Source organism: Trichosurus vulpecula, chromosome 7 (genome assembly GCF_011100635.1).
Source record: "Trichosurus vulpecula isolate mTriVul1 chromosome 7, mTriVul1.pri, whole genome shotgun sequence".
Taxonomy (NCBI): domain Eukaryota; kingdom Metazoa; phylum Chordata; class Mammalia; order Diprotodontia; family Phalangeridae; genus Trichosurus; species Trichosurus vulpecula.
In genome coordinates this window covers 221,294,842-221,311,920 of record NC_050579.1, presented here as the reverse complement: position 1 = coordinate 221,311,920, position 17,079 = coordinate 221,294,842, and the positions used below count along the sequence as shown (strand labels likewise).

Here is a 17,079-nt window from a genome sequence, read left to right as displayed (position 1 = left end):
GCTATATAAATGCTTATTCTGTTCCCTCAAGGGATAGCGCTTTATCCACTCACCATAGATGCCAGACTTGTGCTCGCAGGCTCAGTTGGTCCACAAGACCCCTCCTAAGTGTAGCTTAACCAGATTAAAAGGTAATTGGGAATCGTTTAACAAAGTAAATGAAAATACTGTACAATATAGATATAATGTTGACTTGTGGTTTTCTAAGTCAGTAAGCCACCCACAGGCATCCCTTTCTATTTGGCTTTAATAGTGTGCTGTTTCTCTCCTGTAATCACATAAATATAAATATATACTTTCCTCATAGAAATGGGAGAAAGTTCAGTTAGTAGGATTATTAGATCAATGGGTCTTAGGTTTAGAGCTGGAAGGGACTTGAAAGCCATCTGTTCCAGCCCCCCTCACTTCAGAGGTGACTATACTGAGGCCCAGAGAGGTTATGAGATCTGCCTTTTGTCGCCCAGCTGGTAACTGCCAGGGATGGGATTTGAACCCAGGTCCTCTGATCTCCAAACCACTTTACCAGAGGGTCCTCAGTTGTCTGTTCAAGTAGTAAAATGTTGATGCATGTGGAAAGGGGAGCGGGGCTCAGCTTTTTGCTGACTTCCCATCTTGGATGTTTTTAAGGTACAATCCCAATATTACTGTAGATTGTCATTCATTCAGTTCCTCCTGAATTTTGCAGAGGCTGAAGTGAACGGGAGAGGGTAAAAGCACCAAAGAATAAAATTGAGCAATATTTTCCAAGTAAGCATTGTTTTCCTGTCATTTTTATGTGTTTTAATTTAGCCAGCATTGGGTGAGCAGTTCAGAGTGAAGGGATTTATTATTTGAAAGTGAAGCCAGGCTTCCTGTTCTTCATTTTCAACTGATTGAGACCCGTTTGTTTTCAAAATTTCTATTGACTCCAGGGAAGCACTTACCGTATTTTCTCATGTATCTCTCCCCCACCCCGCTTGTAGGCGTGTATCTCTCCCTTTCCCTCTCTGTTTAAAAAAAAAAAAGTCATTAAAAATATTTTCTTCCCTCCATGCACTTCAGTGCTTTTTTTTTTTTTTTTTTTGGTGGGGGGAGTGTTGCTTCTGCTATAAAACAGCCGCAGGCTAGCAACACCTTTTCCCTCTGGTTTTGAAAAACACTATTCAGCCTCTCTGCTGGTGGCAAAGTGGTTTCTTTCCTAACAATTTTCACTTCAAGGGAGATTCATTTAACTTGAGAGAAGGAAAAAAAGGGTTAAATTAGAGTTCTTCTGATTGCTGTATTAGCTTAAGGATCCAACACCTTACAGCTGACATTTTCTGCTCTAGGCAGACCTGACTTTGTAACTTTGGGTCCTTGTCAGGCATTTCTGGGTCACATAACCACAGACTCTCAGAATTGGGAAGGAGCATAGAGGACATCTGGTTCAACCTATAACTGAGCAGGGATCCTATTTTCAGATGTTCCTAAAAAGTTGTCCTCCAGTATCTGTTTGAAGACTCCCAGTAATGGAAAACCTGTCACTTGGCAATTGGGTCAACAATATTTATTAAGGACCTGCTGTGTACAGAGCACCGTGATGAGGGTTTTTTTTAACCCTAAAGTAAATAAAAATATGGAATAAAGATGTCATGGAGAAAAAGAATTAGTAGAGTCATCGAAGTAGGCCCTCCAGCCTGTGTACTTGCCTATACATGCTGTGTCCAGTAGCCTCATAGAGCAATTTCATTTTATGAACAGTTTAGATAAGAGACTTTGGAATAGTTCTAATTGTTAGGGGATTTTTTTCTTACATGAATATTAAATCTTTGTCACTACAAGTTTTGTCCATTGCTGGTACTTCTGCTCCCAGAGGTCAACTAAATTTGACAAGTCATTCTTCTTCCATAAGTTTTTCAGATATCTGAAGATAGGTACATGACACTTGACTTTTTTTCTGGGTTAAACATTTCCAGTTACCTCAACCACTTTTATGTGGCATGGTTTCTATATCCCTGCCACCTTCCTCTGAATGAGTTCCAAGTTGTCAGTATTCTTTCTAAAAGTGTTCCTGGCATGGAGCACCGAACTCCAGATATCCTCAGATCAGGGCAGCAGGATTATCAAAGCCAATTCAGGCAGTCAACAAGCATTTGTTAAGTACCTACTATGTGAAAGGAAGGAAGGAAACAAGCATTTATTAAGCAACTATTATGTGTCAGGAACTACTGAGTGCTTTATACATGTGATCTCATTTGATCATCACAAATGGGATGTAGGTGCTATATTAACCCCACCTCACCCCTGCATTTTACAGTTGAGGAAACTCAGGCCAACAGAATTTAAGTGACTTGCCCAGGGTCACACGGCTAGCGTCTGAAGCCTCAAAACTGTGCACTGGGGCACAAAGAAAGACAGAACAAAACAAACAAAAACTCAAAAAGTCTGCTTTTACAGTCTAATGGGAGAGATAATATGCAAAACAACTCTATACATTTCCTGTATTATGAACATTTTGTTTCTATAAATGTAGCCTAACTCCCATTAGCTTTTTTGGTTAATGTGTCACCCCACCCCCCTTTTTTTTTCTTTTTAAACATAAAATGTTAACTTCGTTGACAAGTTTAAGTATTCAAAGAAATATATAAGGAAGGAAGTATGAAAAATGGGCATGTGAAATTAAACAAGAAAATTTAAGAGATTGCAAATGATTGCGTGTACCTGTAAGTTTCTGATATTTGCCAATTATTAACACCTACCCCAGAGATGACGACTTTACCATAGTAGTTACCTCATTGCTCCTATTTTGGTAATCTTTTTTCAATCTCCCCCCTACCCTCCCGCTTTCCCCACGTATATGACATAGATATTTTTCTGTACTATTTTAAATAATGTGGTTGTGTTCAATTTGTACATTGTTCTTGTGGTCTTCCTTTCTTTACACTACATTCAAATCTTCCGATACTTTTTTTGGTATACCTTGCATACTAGAAGCTGGGTGGTATAGTGGAGTATATAGTGGTATATAACTGACTTAATACTTGTCTGGTGCTGGGCAAGTCCTTTAGTCCCTCTTAGCCTCAGTTTCCGCATCTGAAGAATCAATAATATTTTACATTATAATATTGTTATAGATTATGACATTAGAAATAAATAATTGCACACTACATAAGGTAGTTGTGGGAGAGGTGCTATGCAAACCTTAAGACGCTACAAAAATCTAATCTATTATTATTATGCTGTATGACTTAATTACCGAACTTGAATGCCCACTGCATATAAGGGAAAATGTTGTCATATGTGCTGCGGAGGATACAAAAAAGAATAAGATTCTTCCTTCTTTCCAGGAATTCACAATATATAAGGAGAGGTGATAACCACACACATATCTATACTGTATATGAGGTTATATAATAAAAGAAATTGCCCTTTTTGGGGGGGGAATAACTACTTAAAGATAGGATAACTACTTTTGAAAATGGTAGTAGCACATTTGTTTCTTATTTGTAATTAATGTGTAAATAACGTAATTAATGACAATTTTTAGAATTGTCAGCTTTGCCATTTACATGTGATTGATTTTGTATCTAAATGGCAGTATGTAAGCGTGGCACTCACTTTGATTCTGTTGTTCAATGCTGACTTCACAATTAAAAAGAGATCACTGAAAACATTGTAAAATAACTTTATATGACAAAATATCGCCTAATGTGACAGACTTAGATTTATGAATGATTTCATAATTTTAGACTCCTCACTATTGCCCCAAATAGCCAAATTGATATTTTCAATTATATGGTGTTTAACTATATATTTATTTTCTATAGATTTTATCTTCTTTATATTGTTTATATTATACTTGTACCAATGGTGCAGTGGAGAGAGAGCCGGAGTTGGACTCAGGAAAGTTCAAATATGGTCTCAGACATGTATCAGCTTTGTGATGAAGTCAGTTGACCTCTCTCAGCCTTAGTTTCCTCATCAGTAAAAGGGTAATTAATAATAATAATAATAATGATACTCACCTAATAGGCTTGTTCTGAGGATCAAATGAGGTAGCATATAAAACATTTTGGAAATCTTAAAGTGTTATATAAAAGGTAGCTATTATTACTATATTTTATCATATATAACACTAGTTTCTTCCCCTGTACTCCTTGATAGATTCAAGTGGATGATTAGATCTTTGCAATTGCCCTAGGGACCCGGGTTTTTCTTTTACCTATGCAGCTAGATTGGTTGTTTAATTCGTATTGGTATTCATGGTTTCCTGAAGCTTCCCCTTGCTTTCCACCATCATTTTAGTTTCATTTTCCATTTTACCCTACCAGAAAGCTTAGCATACTTATTTTTGTTTTTATCTTTTAAAAAAAAATTATGAACTTAATCATCAGTAAACATGAACATTTTAATATACAAAAAAAAAACCAAAAAGAGGATTCTGGTTGAAATTGTGAACTTCTGTTTTATTTTTAAAAGCTTATATTAAATTCAGTATGGTACTATTAAAATTATGCCGTTTAAGTCCCCTTTGGAACTTCTCTTTGGTTTCCTTTTGTGTATTTTTAAATGTTTTATTGTTGCTCCTTTTTATACATCTCCATCACTGCACGTACTTTTAAAGGCCTGTCTTGGAGAATATTACATAAAAATACCACACTAATATTTGAAGTCTCTTGTAAATGACAAACAAAAACTGAATGTGTGTTATGTGAAATCTTTGTTGAGAGAGAGAGAGAGAGAGAGAGAGAGAGAGAGAGAGAGAGAGAGAGAGAGAGAGAGAGATGAGAATGAGAATGAATATAAATATTCTGTGGCTAGGTCCCTCCAACAGAGTTTCACCTTGTCTGTAATCTGTGCAGCTCAGTGGCGTGGTGTTTAGAGAGCTGGACTCGGAGTCAGAAAGACCTGAGTCAGAATTGTGCTTCTGATAATTGCTAGTCGTGTGACTCTGTAAATCACTGAACCTCTTTATCTTCAGTTTCCTCATTTGTGAAATAGAGATAATAGGACTTACCATACAGTATGGTCATGAGGATCAAATGAGATAATATATGTAAAGCATTTAGTAAATCTTAAGTACAATATAAATGTTAGTGGTGACAGTGGTGGTGGTGCTGAAGAAGAAAAAGAAGATGATGATAATGATGATGGAGATGATGGTCTTTTAAAACTTGCTTGGCTAAGTAGTTAGGGTGGCAATGCTTTATTCCCTGATCTTAATTATAGCAGTTAACTTTCTATGTAGTATCTATGACTGGTTTCCATACGGGGAGGGGTGAGGAGGGAAGGTAGCATTATAAAGTTTGAGCTAAATGTGATATATGATCAATTAAAAAACCATATAATATTTTTGTGAGAATTTTTTTTTTGTGGACCTATGAACTTTTTATTAGGCTTGCTGCCATAATAGTATTACATTCAAATTAGACTCTTTTGATACTGTCATGGATATGGCCAACATAGATGTTACAAAATTATGTAAATCTGCTCGCCAGAGAAAATCCAACTAATCAACCAATCTGCTGCCACTAAAAGCAACTTTCATTTAATTTTTAGTCCATTGAACTGCCCTTTGCCTTTCTTTGTGTCCTTGGGACTTAGTACAGTGCACGACCCATAATGGATGCTTAATAAATGTTTATTGACTAACTGATTCAAACCAATAAATGTTCATTAATTGTCTACTCTGTGTTAGGAGGTATGAAACTAGCCACTGGAGATATAGAGGTGAAAAATACCATAGTTCCTTGTTCTCAAGAAGCTAATAATTTAATAAGAAGAATAAAACTTGAACGGAAAAACTTGGAACTATTAACTATAGTCAGACTGGGAAATGAAGGATGAAATGTTAGAATTGTGTTCTTCCTAAGAGAGAGTTCAATTTAATTCAACTCAGAAGATTTCGTTTATATGAGGATACAAAATACTGGGTATCAAACACAAAAATAAACCCCTACAATCAGTCCCCATCCTCAAGAAGATTATATCCCACTGGTTAAAGGAATGTAGATATTTATTTATGTTTTAGGAATTGTAGAATCACAAATTTAGAGCTAAAATGTTAGATCTGAGAATCTTAAGATCTTCGATATTACTGAGTACAACCCCCTCATTTTAGTGAGGAAAAAACTGAGATTAAGAGAATTACCTAGATCTACCAAGATCTACAAAGTGTGTGAGGGCATTTGAACCAAGATCTTCCTCACTCCAAGGCTATTGTTCCGTTCACTTTGCTATCAAGGTCAGTAAAAGAACCCAGCTTTCAAGAAAGCCTTTCCTTTCCTTTTACTTTGAGTGCAGCAATAGATTTAGCAAAGTACTAACAAAGAAAAAGTGTCAGAGATGTGTGAGATCATGAACTCACATCATTAGGGTGAGAGAAGTAGGAGTAATTCACTTGTTCTGTACAGTTTCATCTAGAGCAGTACTGTTTACTGAAAGCTTTGAGACATTTAAAGCCATTACAGTTATTTTTTTTTGGAAGGAAGCTAGCATTATTAATTATTATTATTAATTAATATAATTAATTATAATTAATATTATTAATTTGCACCAGAGAAGAACCAAATGCAGGAGGAATTTAGGAAACAATTTCTAAAATGATATTATTTTTAACTTTCAAAAGATCACTATGCCTCTGTAATTCCTCCTACACTCTCGCCCCCTCCCACCCCCCACTCTCTCACATACTCTGAGAGTGTATTGATAGCGATTTCCATCACATGTTTGGTATGTTGGGAGGACATCATAATGACCCATCTGACCTTTTGACAATAAGAAGAAAGAAACAATAAGTCATGTCAAGCTTTATTTCTATTTAAAAAAAACCATCACACAAACCTATTTCACCTTCACAGATGTAAGTTGTGACAGGTCTTTTCTATTCTCTCCATTCCTGACTGATTAATTTTTTAAGGCATTCTCTTCACTCTCAAATGTAGCATTAAATTTAAAAAAATAAACAAAATAGATATGTGGTTGTATTGAAGAAAGTTTTTTAGGTTGAAAATATTGTCATCATATAGAGGAATGAATGAATGGAAAGCTAATGATTTTTGCTGTACTTTAACCTAGGTTTAATTTTAGAATAGACAGGTTGGAATACTTCATACTAAAATATTGATTTGACTGGTTTAATTTGTTCTTGAGAATGCACAATGGAAAATTTATGTCTCTAAGGGTAACTCATATGCATTGATGAGGAAATACATGTAAATAACTTTGCAAACCTTAAGTGCTATGAAAATATTCATTGTGATTGTTATTTTGTGAAAAAAGCTTTGGATTTGGAGTCAGGTGTCTGAGTTCAAATCCAGTCTCTGTCACTGAACCTTCCACTTAACCTTTGTAACCTAGGGCAAGTCATTTAATTTCTCTAGGCCTCAGTTTCCCCATCTGTACTATGAGGGGGTTGACCTCTGAGGTCTCTTCCAGTTCTAATTCTGTGATCCCGTAATTTTTAACTCTTTGTGCTTATGGGAATTAAGTCAGCTGTGAAATTATGTTGACAGGTTCTGAAATAATGTTTATAATCTAGCTACTTGCTCCATATAGGCAGGTGATATTTCCATTTTAAATAACATTGAATAAGTTTGCTATTGCTGAATGGTGTGGCAGAAAAGCTCTGGAATAGAATTTAAATGCTCTCTTGGCTACATACGGTCTCTTACTTTGGTCAAGTCACTTACCATCTGTCATCCTCAGTTTCTTTTCTGTTACATGTAAATAAAAATATTTGTACTACTTTCCTCATAGAGTAATTGAAAGCAGAAGTGTCATGAGGCTCAAATGAGATGATGGCTGTAAAGCACTTTACAAGCCTTAAAGCACTATACAAATGCCAGTTGTTGCTGTCATTACTGTCATCATAGTCACTGCCCTCCAGTCACCTGGCCTCCACTCTGGGGTTAACTTCATTCCCTGAGCCTTCTGTGATGCTCCTGCTGAGCTCATGTAGTGTTTATAATTAGAGAGGTATCCTGGTGACTATTTAACAACAAGGCTCTCCAGGGGAAAAAAAAAAGTGCGCATACACATTTTAAATCTGCATCATTAATATTTTATTGAGTCTAGACAGTTAACAGAACAGTAAATTCAGCCTAGATTTCTAACAATTACCAATTTCTGAAATATAAATGGTTACACTGAAAATTTAACAGTGGCTCTTACAAGCTGGTTAGAGCTGGCTCTAGTTTATCTCTGTAAGGAAAGAGCTTTGTAAACTTTAAAGATCTAAACAAATCCAAGTTGTTATCGTGATAGTGAGGACCAATCAACAAGCTTTTTAAAATGCCTATTATGTGTCAATCACTGTGCCAAGTACTGGGGATATAAAGACGATAAATGAAACACTACCTTCTGGCAAAGACTTTAATTTCTAAAGGGAAAGACTAGGATAGAAATAAATATTTCAAGATTAGATATAAAGAGAATAAATATATTTATTTTATTTCCTCCACCCCAGGGTTATTTGTTTAGAAATCTTTTTACATAGCTTGGTATTACTATCTCAGGAACTCAGTGTCCTCATTTGTAAAATGATAGAACTGGACTAGAGAAGAGGTTTGTTATGGACCTCTTTGGCAGTCCGATAAAGGCTCTGGGTCCCTTCTCACTACAGTGTTTTCAAAGGCATAAAACAAAATACATAGAATTCCAAAGGTAACCATTTATATTGAAATATGGTTACCAATTTTTTTTAAAAGTCCACAGAACCCAAAACCCCTGGACTCTATGATCTTTAAGGCTTCTACTAGCTCTAAATACTAGAATCTACGAACCCAACTCCCAGCGAGTTCACAATGTGCTTCTCTGTGTTGTTTTCATTCTAATCTTTAAGAGTCTTATCACACTGAGGTCCCAGAAACGACTCAGGTACTCCTAGGAAGACAGCTGTTGTCTTGTTTGCATGGTGTGTCTGTTCTTTGCTAGCATCAATTCTGGTCTATTTTCTACTGTTCTTTGCATTGTTTTCTACTCTTCCTGGCTAGCGTCTTCTCTTAGCTGATATATTCCATCAGCTTTTGAGGAGAGACCTACGGTCGCTGAACCTGGTAATGAGAGTCTTCTGTATTCTGGCCAGTGATCACACCTCTTTATTGTAGAGCTTTAGTTCCTGTTTAAGGATATCTCTTTCTTTCAGTTCATCCACTTTGCCTACACCAGTTTACTGACCTCTCTCTGAGTATGCCCCCAGCCAGTGTCACCTTCTCTGAGCCTTGCTTCTTTTCTTCTCTGCCTGTGGAATGTGCTCTGAATTGACACAGAGACTTACTTAGAGTAGTCTCTTTGCATATTGACACGCCCTTGCCAGAGCATCTTTCCTCTAGAACTGGCTTCCATCTTACCACTGATTGGATTGGCAAGGTGGGAAGGATCATGACATCTGACCTTACACTTGACAAACCTGTACTTCTGTCAAGTCTGTTTTGCCTTTACCATCTTTTGGAAAGGATGCATTGCTCTTCCCCAAACAACCTATACCCTGGTTTTCCAAACAGACTGCTCACAGGAAACAAAAACCTAAAACAGCCAATTTCTAGTGTTGTCTATGGATGGTCACAGGACCGTAGATTTAGAGCTGGAAGAGACCAAAGAGGTCATCCAGTCCAATTCATTCAATTTACAGACCCAGAAAAGATAAGTTACTCACCCATAGTCACCCAGGGACTAAGTGGAAGGAGAAAGATTTCAACCCACTCCCTCTAACGCCAAATTCAGCATTCTTTCCATGACACTACACTGTCTCTCACAGCAAGCCTGATTATTTATCTCTCTCCCTTTTGGTCATATGGGAAATAAAGCTCCACATTTCATTTTGGGAGATCTTGGGTCAAAAGAATGGTTACAAAGACTTTGAGAGAATCAAAGGATGAAGAAGTTTGGGGATTACTGTTATGTAGTTTAAATGTGATTTGTAGTTCAATATTATGAATAAATTTGACCAGGCTACATTAAATACTTTTTGCAACTTTAGTAGATTCTTATGAATATACAGTTGTCAAAATCAAAGGCTATTTTTTCTTTGTTTTTCTCATGTGGAAGCTATTTTGTGTTGATTTAACTCTAAGTTAAAAAAAATTTCTTAACATGGGTCTAGGTTTCACTGCTGTATGTTTGGTCATCATAAATCTTACTACAACGTAGTACTCACAAAATCCAGTCTGGCATTTAAAGCTCTTCATAGACAGCCTCCATCTTACCATTTCAGGCTTGCTCCACATAGTCATGTTGCTTCCCTTCACATACTGTGTTCCTGCCAAACGGGCCTACTTAACTGTTCCTCGAACTCTGTGTTCTATCACACATTTCTCTCCCAAGTACAGGCAGCCTGTTCAACAGCTTGGAGTGCTTTCTCTCCTCTCCTTTGCCTCTAAAAATCCTTAGGTGCTACCTCTTGTAATGATCCTCGTCCTCCTTATTTTGTGCTTTCTCCACCCTCATATAATCCAGCTAGGGAGGGAACGAACCTGTAATAACTGTCATTGATAGGAATTGAACCCAGGTGTTCCTGGCTTCAAAGCTAGCTCTCTATTCATCATGCAGTGCTATCTGTCGTTATGAATTCATGTCATGCTGTCAGCTCAAATGTCATATTTAATTGTCCTTATATACGTTTCCTTCTCCCTAGTAGAATGTAATGTGAACTCCTTGAGAGTAGGAAATGGTTTTGGATTTATCTTTGTCACTAATACCTAGTTACAAGGTATTGAATATAGTAAGTATGTAATAAGTCTTTCTAAAAAAAAATTGAACTGAATGGAACTAACCAGTCAGAAATTTGCCTACCCTTTACCAAATTAGAAAACAAATTCTTCCTGTTTGTGAATTTCTGAAAAACTGGGATTCATACTTGTATATTTATTTAGCTTTTCAGCTTTGCTTATTTACTTATTTTTGGAGTTAATGAGAAAACTCGGTAACTGCAGGTATAGTCAGTTATTTTCCATCCTGTTATTGAAATATGATTTTCCTTCCTTCACAAAGAGAAATTTATGTGTGTATTTATATACATATGTATATCTATACATACGCACATATATTTGCTTTTTCATTTAGATATTGAAATAAGTTCACTGATTTTACCTATATTTGCTAATATTTCTGATAAAAAATTTTATTTTCTTGCAGTTAACAGCAAGGTCGCTGCCATCTGTGCAATCTGATGAGCGACTACAGCCTCTTCTTAATCACCTCAGGTAATAAAAAATACTGCCTCGTTGTGCTGATAAAAGAGATTTATTTGAAGTGGGCTAAAACCTTTTGACTTCACAAGTAATGGGGAGTCTCAGAAATTTAAAGCAAGACAACAAGCATTTATTAAACACTATGTGCTGGAGATACAAATACAAGCAAAAAGATAGTCCCTGCCCTCAAGGAGCTTATGTTCTTGGAGGGGGTGGGGGGGACATTATTCAAAAGGGAGCTGAAGGAGGGAGGGGGAATACCCAAGAGAACCAGGAAGGGAATGAAGCTTGTCCAACTTAGGCCTGTCCCCAAAGTAGAGATGGGGGCAGGGTGCACTCGGTAGGAGAAGAGACCAGGGAGGCAGTGGGATGATTCAGGATGAGAAGACTCCAGAGGGAATGTCCAGAGTGAGAGGGCAGCTGCATGATGATGGCAAAATCCATTTTTTTTTCCTTTACTGTCGCCATTCAATTTTAAGTAATCTTTATTCTTTTAATTCCTTAGTCTTTAATGTTATTCCTGATTTCCTAGCACTGTAGAATAGTCTTTAAATTTATCAAAGCTGCAAAATTAGATGATTGATTTAAACTAAAATAGGAAGCCAAGGCTTAAGAAAGATTTAGGAGATAACACATTTATCTCAACCTCAAGACCCTGGTACTCTTTTGGACTTGATGACAGATACACTGTCACTTTCTTTTTTTTTATATAATGCTTGTGTTTAGGAGGACAGGACTAATACCCATCTTCATAGACTAAACATTTTTGCTACATATAGCTTTTATGTTTTAGGAGGATATGATTTGACTTGAAGTATTTCTCAATCCCTCTTCATAAGGGGCCATGGCATATAAGACATCTACTATATTTTTGTGAAGGTTGTGTGATTTGCAAATCATGCTGTCACATTTTTTTGCCTTGCAAAACTAGAGCCTTCATAGCAATATAGTGGTTGTCAAATTTAGGTTGTTAATCCCACAGCACCAGGATCTCATCCAATTTTATGGTCCTCGTATACTGTTAGTGCTTAGTTATTGTTAGATTGTGATGGATTTCCCCCTCCCCCACTTGGGTAGGGTAATTGTCAACTGGAATTTAGATGAACTACTGACACTTCTCTTCAGGTCCTTGAAACTTGCACATACTGTACATTCATTTTGGGTTTCCATCCTCTGTGGAGTTCATTCACCACTGGTTGCTAAGCGACCATGGCGAGATGCTACATGTAATATTCACCAACTGAAGCTGCTTTTTTTTTTATTATTATTAAACTAAACGTTTTTCCATTTTATTACTATGTCAGAAACTTCCGTGGGCAGGGTGGCAGGTGATGTGTGTAGTTTGACATTTGTAGTACAAAGTAACCTTGTGATATGACTTTCAAACTCAGTGTGTCTTTTGGCTGCCCCATATTTAAAAAATAAAAACGTCACTTTTTTGTTATTACTAGCATTCAGGTCAACTAGACAAAAAACATTGCATTTGACTTCATAGAATCTATTGATAATCACATTAAGGATGTAATTTAAATAAATTATCTTCAAGGGATAGACTTTATAGTAGTGTACTGCTGAGATCAGTATTTTGTCCAGGGTTATTTCACAACTCTAATGATCAGAGAGAGAGATGATGAATAGCATACTAATTAAACTTGCCAGTGAAACTAATTTGGGCAATATAAATACCAGTGAAAACTGAAGTAATAAAATACAGAGAATTTCTCCATTGTCTAAGTCACTTTTCAGTAGTTAGACATTTATCTAGGCCTAGAGTACCCTCATTATCTATGATATTTTCACCAGGTATATTATTTTGCAAACACTAAAATATGTGACTATTTTTCACATAAGTCTAACCTTCTGGTTCAAATTTAGCTTTACAAATTGGATTAAATCCTTATCTTACTACTTGGGAATGACAGGATCCAGGGAGAAGCTGACTTGATTTTTGTGCCCTATAGCATTGAACTATCCAAGTGGATGTGATTTAATTTTGTTCATAAATGAGGAGTCAAGAAATAGTTACTTTGTATACACGAATAGTTTCTATATGTTAACTTGGAAAGTTAGATAAGAAAATTTTGCTTTTTGTATTTTGTGACTAGTTTTTCCCTCTCCTATGGCCATGAAGCTAGTATTAAAAAAGAGATAGGAGGCAATCATATGGTGTTACATACATGTATATGCATCGATATGTGCATATATACATACATAAAATAATCATAAATATATGATTAAAAGCTTAATTTAATAATAAAACTCTTCAAAATTTACTTTTTTTTTGGCCAGGTTATAAAAACATTAGGCATTCTTATTCAAAATTAGGGTGCACAGAACTATGAATCAGAGTGTAGGGACTATTATGTGTCACCAGTGGTTTGATTATGGGATCCAAAGAGCAAGAATTAGAACTGGAAGGAACCTTGGAAGCCCTTCATTTTACTCATGAAACTGAGGACCAAGATCAGGTAGTAAGCTGGCAAAACCAGGATTTGAATCTCAATCTGCTAACTCCAAATCCAAAACTCTCCATAGTTCTCTGGGGGTTTCTCCTATACATTTCTGTCCTCATTTTGTGGATTGCTTATTCTTTATGGAAATGAGCTATTTACTTTTTTGCATTTCTTAATTGGCTATTTCACTTCGTCATATGCAAGACTGATATAGCAACTGGGAATCAAACATCATTTCCACTGTTTTGGAATCAAAATAAAATAGAACTTAGCAGAAAAAGAATGTAGCATGTAAATACAGTACATACAGGTGTACCTTGCCAATGTCATTAATGAGATCCACAAAAACATGATGTTAGGCAAAACAACCACAAATAACAACAAAAATACAGCAGGAAGTAATTCTATTAGAGTAGAACTGAATGGAACCAGAGCCATTGGGGGATCTGCCCCCTTCCACTAAGAGACAGCCATTTCTTTTAACTGTAATGCTGGTGGTGGTGGTGGTGTGGTGGTGTGGTGGAAACTAGCAGCTGTAGCTCAGAAGGTAGGGCCAGCCTCATGAATTCCCAGATATGTAATCTAGGAACCACAAATGAGAGAGAACTTATCAGGAAGGAGTATAATACCCTGCCTCATTTGTTGGATCTACATAGTATGATGTGCATAAAACCAAGCCTGCCCTCTTAGGAAACTTAGTGTGGCAAATTCTGTGCAATCTGATTCTCTTTGTTGTTTCTGTATTGATCTTCATCCCGATCCCTTGGCCACTTATCTTCACACGCTCCTTGAACTCTGGATCTTGGCATTGATGCTTGTTTTTAATCTTGACACCTCTGCTTGTGTTCTTAGCTTTCCACTCCATACGCTTGACCATTGATTCTGGTTTGTCCTTACCAGCCCAAGACTTCTGGCTCCTGTGTTAGGGCTAACTTTCCAACCCACATCTTTTCTCAATTCCTTACATAGGTGGTGTCAGGCTCTGCTATTTCTGTCTCTGGGGCTTTGCACATGTGTCCCCCTATACCTGGAAAGAGCTCTATTCCCACCTGTGCCTCTAATAGAATACATAACTTCCTTCCATGCCAAGTACAAGTGTTTCCTTCTCCGATAGTAGTTTCCTTTTGTTTTGTGCCCTTCGTACCCTTTGGCATTTTGTAAGCATTTTTGTGCCTCCTTTAATATGAAAGGAAGAAAATTCTAGAGTTGACCATGCATGGGCACATAAGAAACAAAATACCTGAGTTCATTTCAATAGGATAATATTATTTACCAAATATTCTGTTCTGCCTAGACACATTTCTTGTACTCCCTGGTGATATATGTACCTCAAGTTGGAAATCCTACAAAAAGCCTAACCTAATCCCATTTGCTAGCTTCCCCTTTCTTCCCATTATTTTGTGTGTGCATTGTGTTTATTTGCACATGTTATTTCTACCAATAGAATGTGGGAGTCTCGAGGCACCTAAGACCTTGCACAATGCCTGGCAGAAACAGATATTTAATAAATGCTTGTGGAATTGATTTGGAAGTGGATTTTTTCCAACTTTAGCCTATGGCAGATCCTCCCATAAGTGGGTCCAAGAGAAACGGAAGAGGCATTGAATAAATGGAGCAGAGGATGGGTAGCCCGAAGACATTTCAATGCACGTATTTGGGATGTTATGATAACCTTTGATTGTAATGCCTCGCTCACATTAGTCAGGATATCATTTTGTGGGGTATAGCTTTACTTAAAGGTTACATCACACTCATTAGATTTTAATGCATGATGAGTTTTATAGCAGATATTAATTTTGACTTCATTTCAAATTATTTAAAAATAATGAGACCTTCTTCTTGAGTTTCTATCAGTGTGATTGCTTTTGTGAACTTACTTTCTCTAACTATATGGGTCACTTGATTAATATGTAGGGATAGGTACTAGACTTGTGATTTAATTGGTATAGGGAACTTCTGGGAGAGGAAACTCCCTCCACCAGATCCATCCTCTGCAATTTGTAATCCTAAACTGCAATTCCTCTGCAATCTGTAATCCTAAAGATCCTAAAGCTTGAGTACTGAGAAGTTGAATTACTTGCCCAGGGTCACACATCCTAGTACATATCAGAGGCAGGCCTTTAACTTAGGTCTTCCTGGCTTCAAGGCCAGCTGTCTATCTGTCCATTGTACTATGTGGTCTCCATAGTTGATGTGTATACATGTTTATTTTTTTCCTAGAGAAAACATTGCATACAAATTTCAACAAAAATGTTTTACCTGTGTGATGTATTTCCAGAATCTCCACAACATTTTCATTTTAAAAATTAACTCTCATTAAGTTTAAATCAGAAAATTACTTGGTTTTCCTGTTGAAATAAGCATAAAGGAATGCTGTGATACAGTGCAGTTTGGAGGAGGTGAGAACTCTGGTTAGTGGAACCTAAAACCTTATTAATGTGATCTTTATGTTCCTGTTATTTCTGAGGGCCTTTCTTCCCACTCATTTCCACTTATTGTTAGTGCTTTGAACCATTTCCTTTTTGACTTAAAGTTCATGTAAATTTACATATTTCTGTGCTTATTGTGAAAGCTTTTCAGATTCCTATAATACATTACTAAAATTAGGAAGAATGCATTCTTTTCCATTAGTAGTCATATACACATATATACACATACATACACATTTATAAGAAATTATACAGACCTTTTTAGGATAGCATATGTTAGTCACTAGCATTCCCTTTAAGAATCTATTGCTTGGTGACCCTGAGCAAGTCACTTAACCCTCTCAGTGCCTCTGGCAAGTTACAGAAATTGATGACAAGTTACAGAACGGTTGCTGATCTGCTCTGGTACAGGGAGCTTCCTCATCGGGGAGTATCTGAAGCCAGTGAAATCACAGGTCCATACCCCCATCAGATTCTTCTTACTAACTCCCTCCCCCCTCCCAATGCCTCCCACAAAAACTTGCAGAGCACTGTAATTTATTCCCTAACATTTTATAATTTAGAAGCATCATAGTATAGAGTTAAGAGCATTGTACTTGGAGTCAGAAGATCTTTGTTTGACATAACTTTCTTGGAAAGTCTGTTTCCTCATTTATAAAATGGGGCTAATACTTGCATTCGTTACCTTACAGTACTAGTAAGCTGTAAAGCATTATATCAATAAGAATTTTTTTTTATTATTCTTAAGTTATAAAACTAGTATTTCTCTTGGGGAACATGCCATTTAAAAGGAAGGAGACAGAATTAACATGGACGTTTGCAAATCCACAGAGATAACAAAAATAACACAAATCAGCTGCATATGCCTAATAAGTTCCGAATTGTTGGGAAGACAGGAAGATTGTCTTGGTGGGGGAAGAGTCAAGGAGGATGAGAAGTTGGAGAAAAGTATTTTGGATTTAGTAATTAAGAGGTATGACTAACTTTTGAAAAGGCAATTCTATAAACTGATAGGTTCAGAAGCTAGATGACTAGGGAAGAAGAAGTGAA

General features: G+C 36.6%; 1 protein-coding gene across 1 annotated transcript in view; it reads left to right on the top strand.

Moving 5' to 3' along the window:
* The window catches only part of PRIM2 (DNA primase subunit 2), a 361,392-nt gene that overhangs the window by 199,049 nt on the left and 145,264 nt on the right, over nucleotides 1–17,079 (top strand). The window contains exon 8 of the mRNA XM_036767629.1: nucleotides 11,092–11,159. Within this exon, the coding sequence (XP_036623524.1) occupies nucleotides 11,092–11,159 (68 nt within the window). The remainder of the gene's footprint in view (nucleotides 1–11,091; nucleotides 11,160–17,079) is intronic.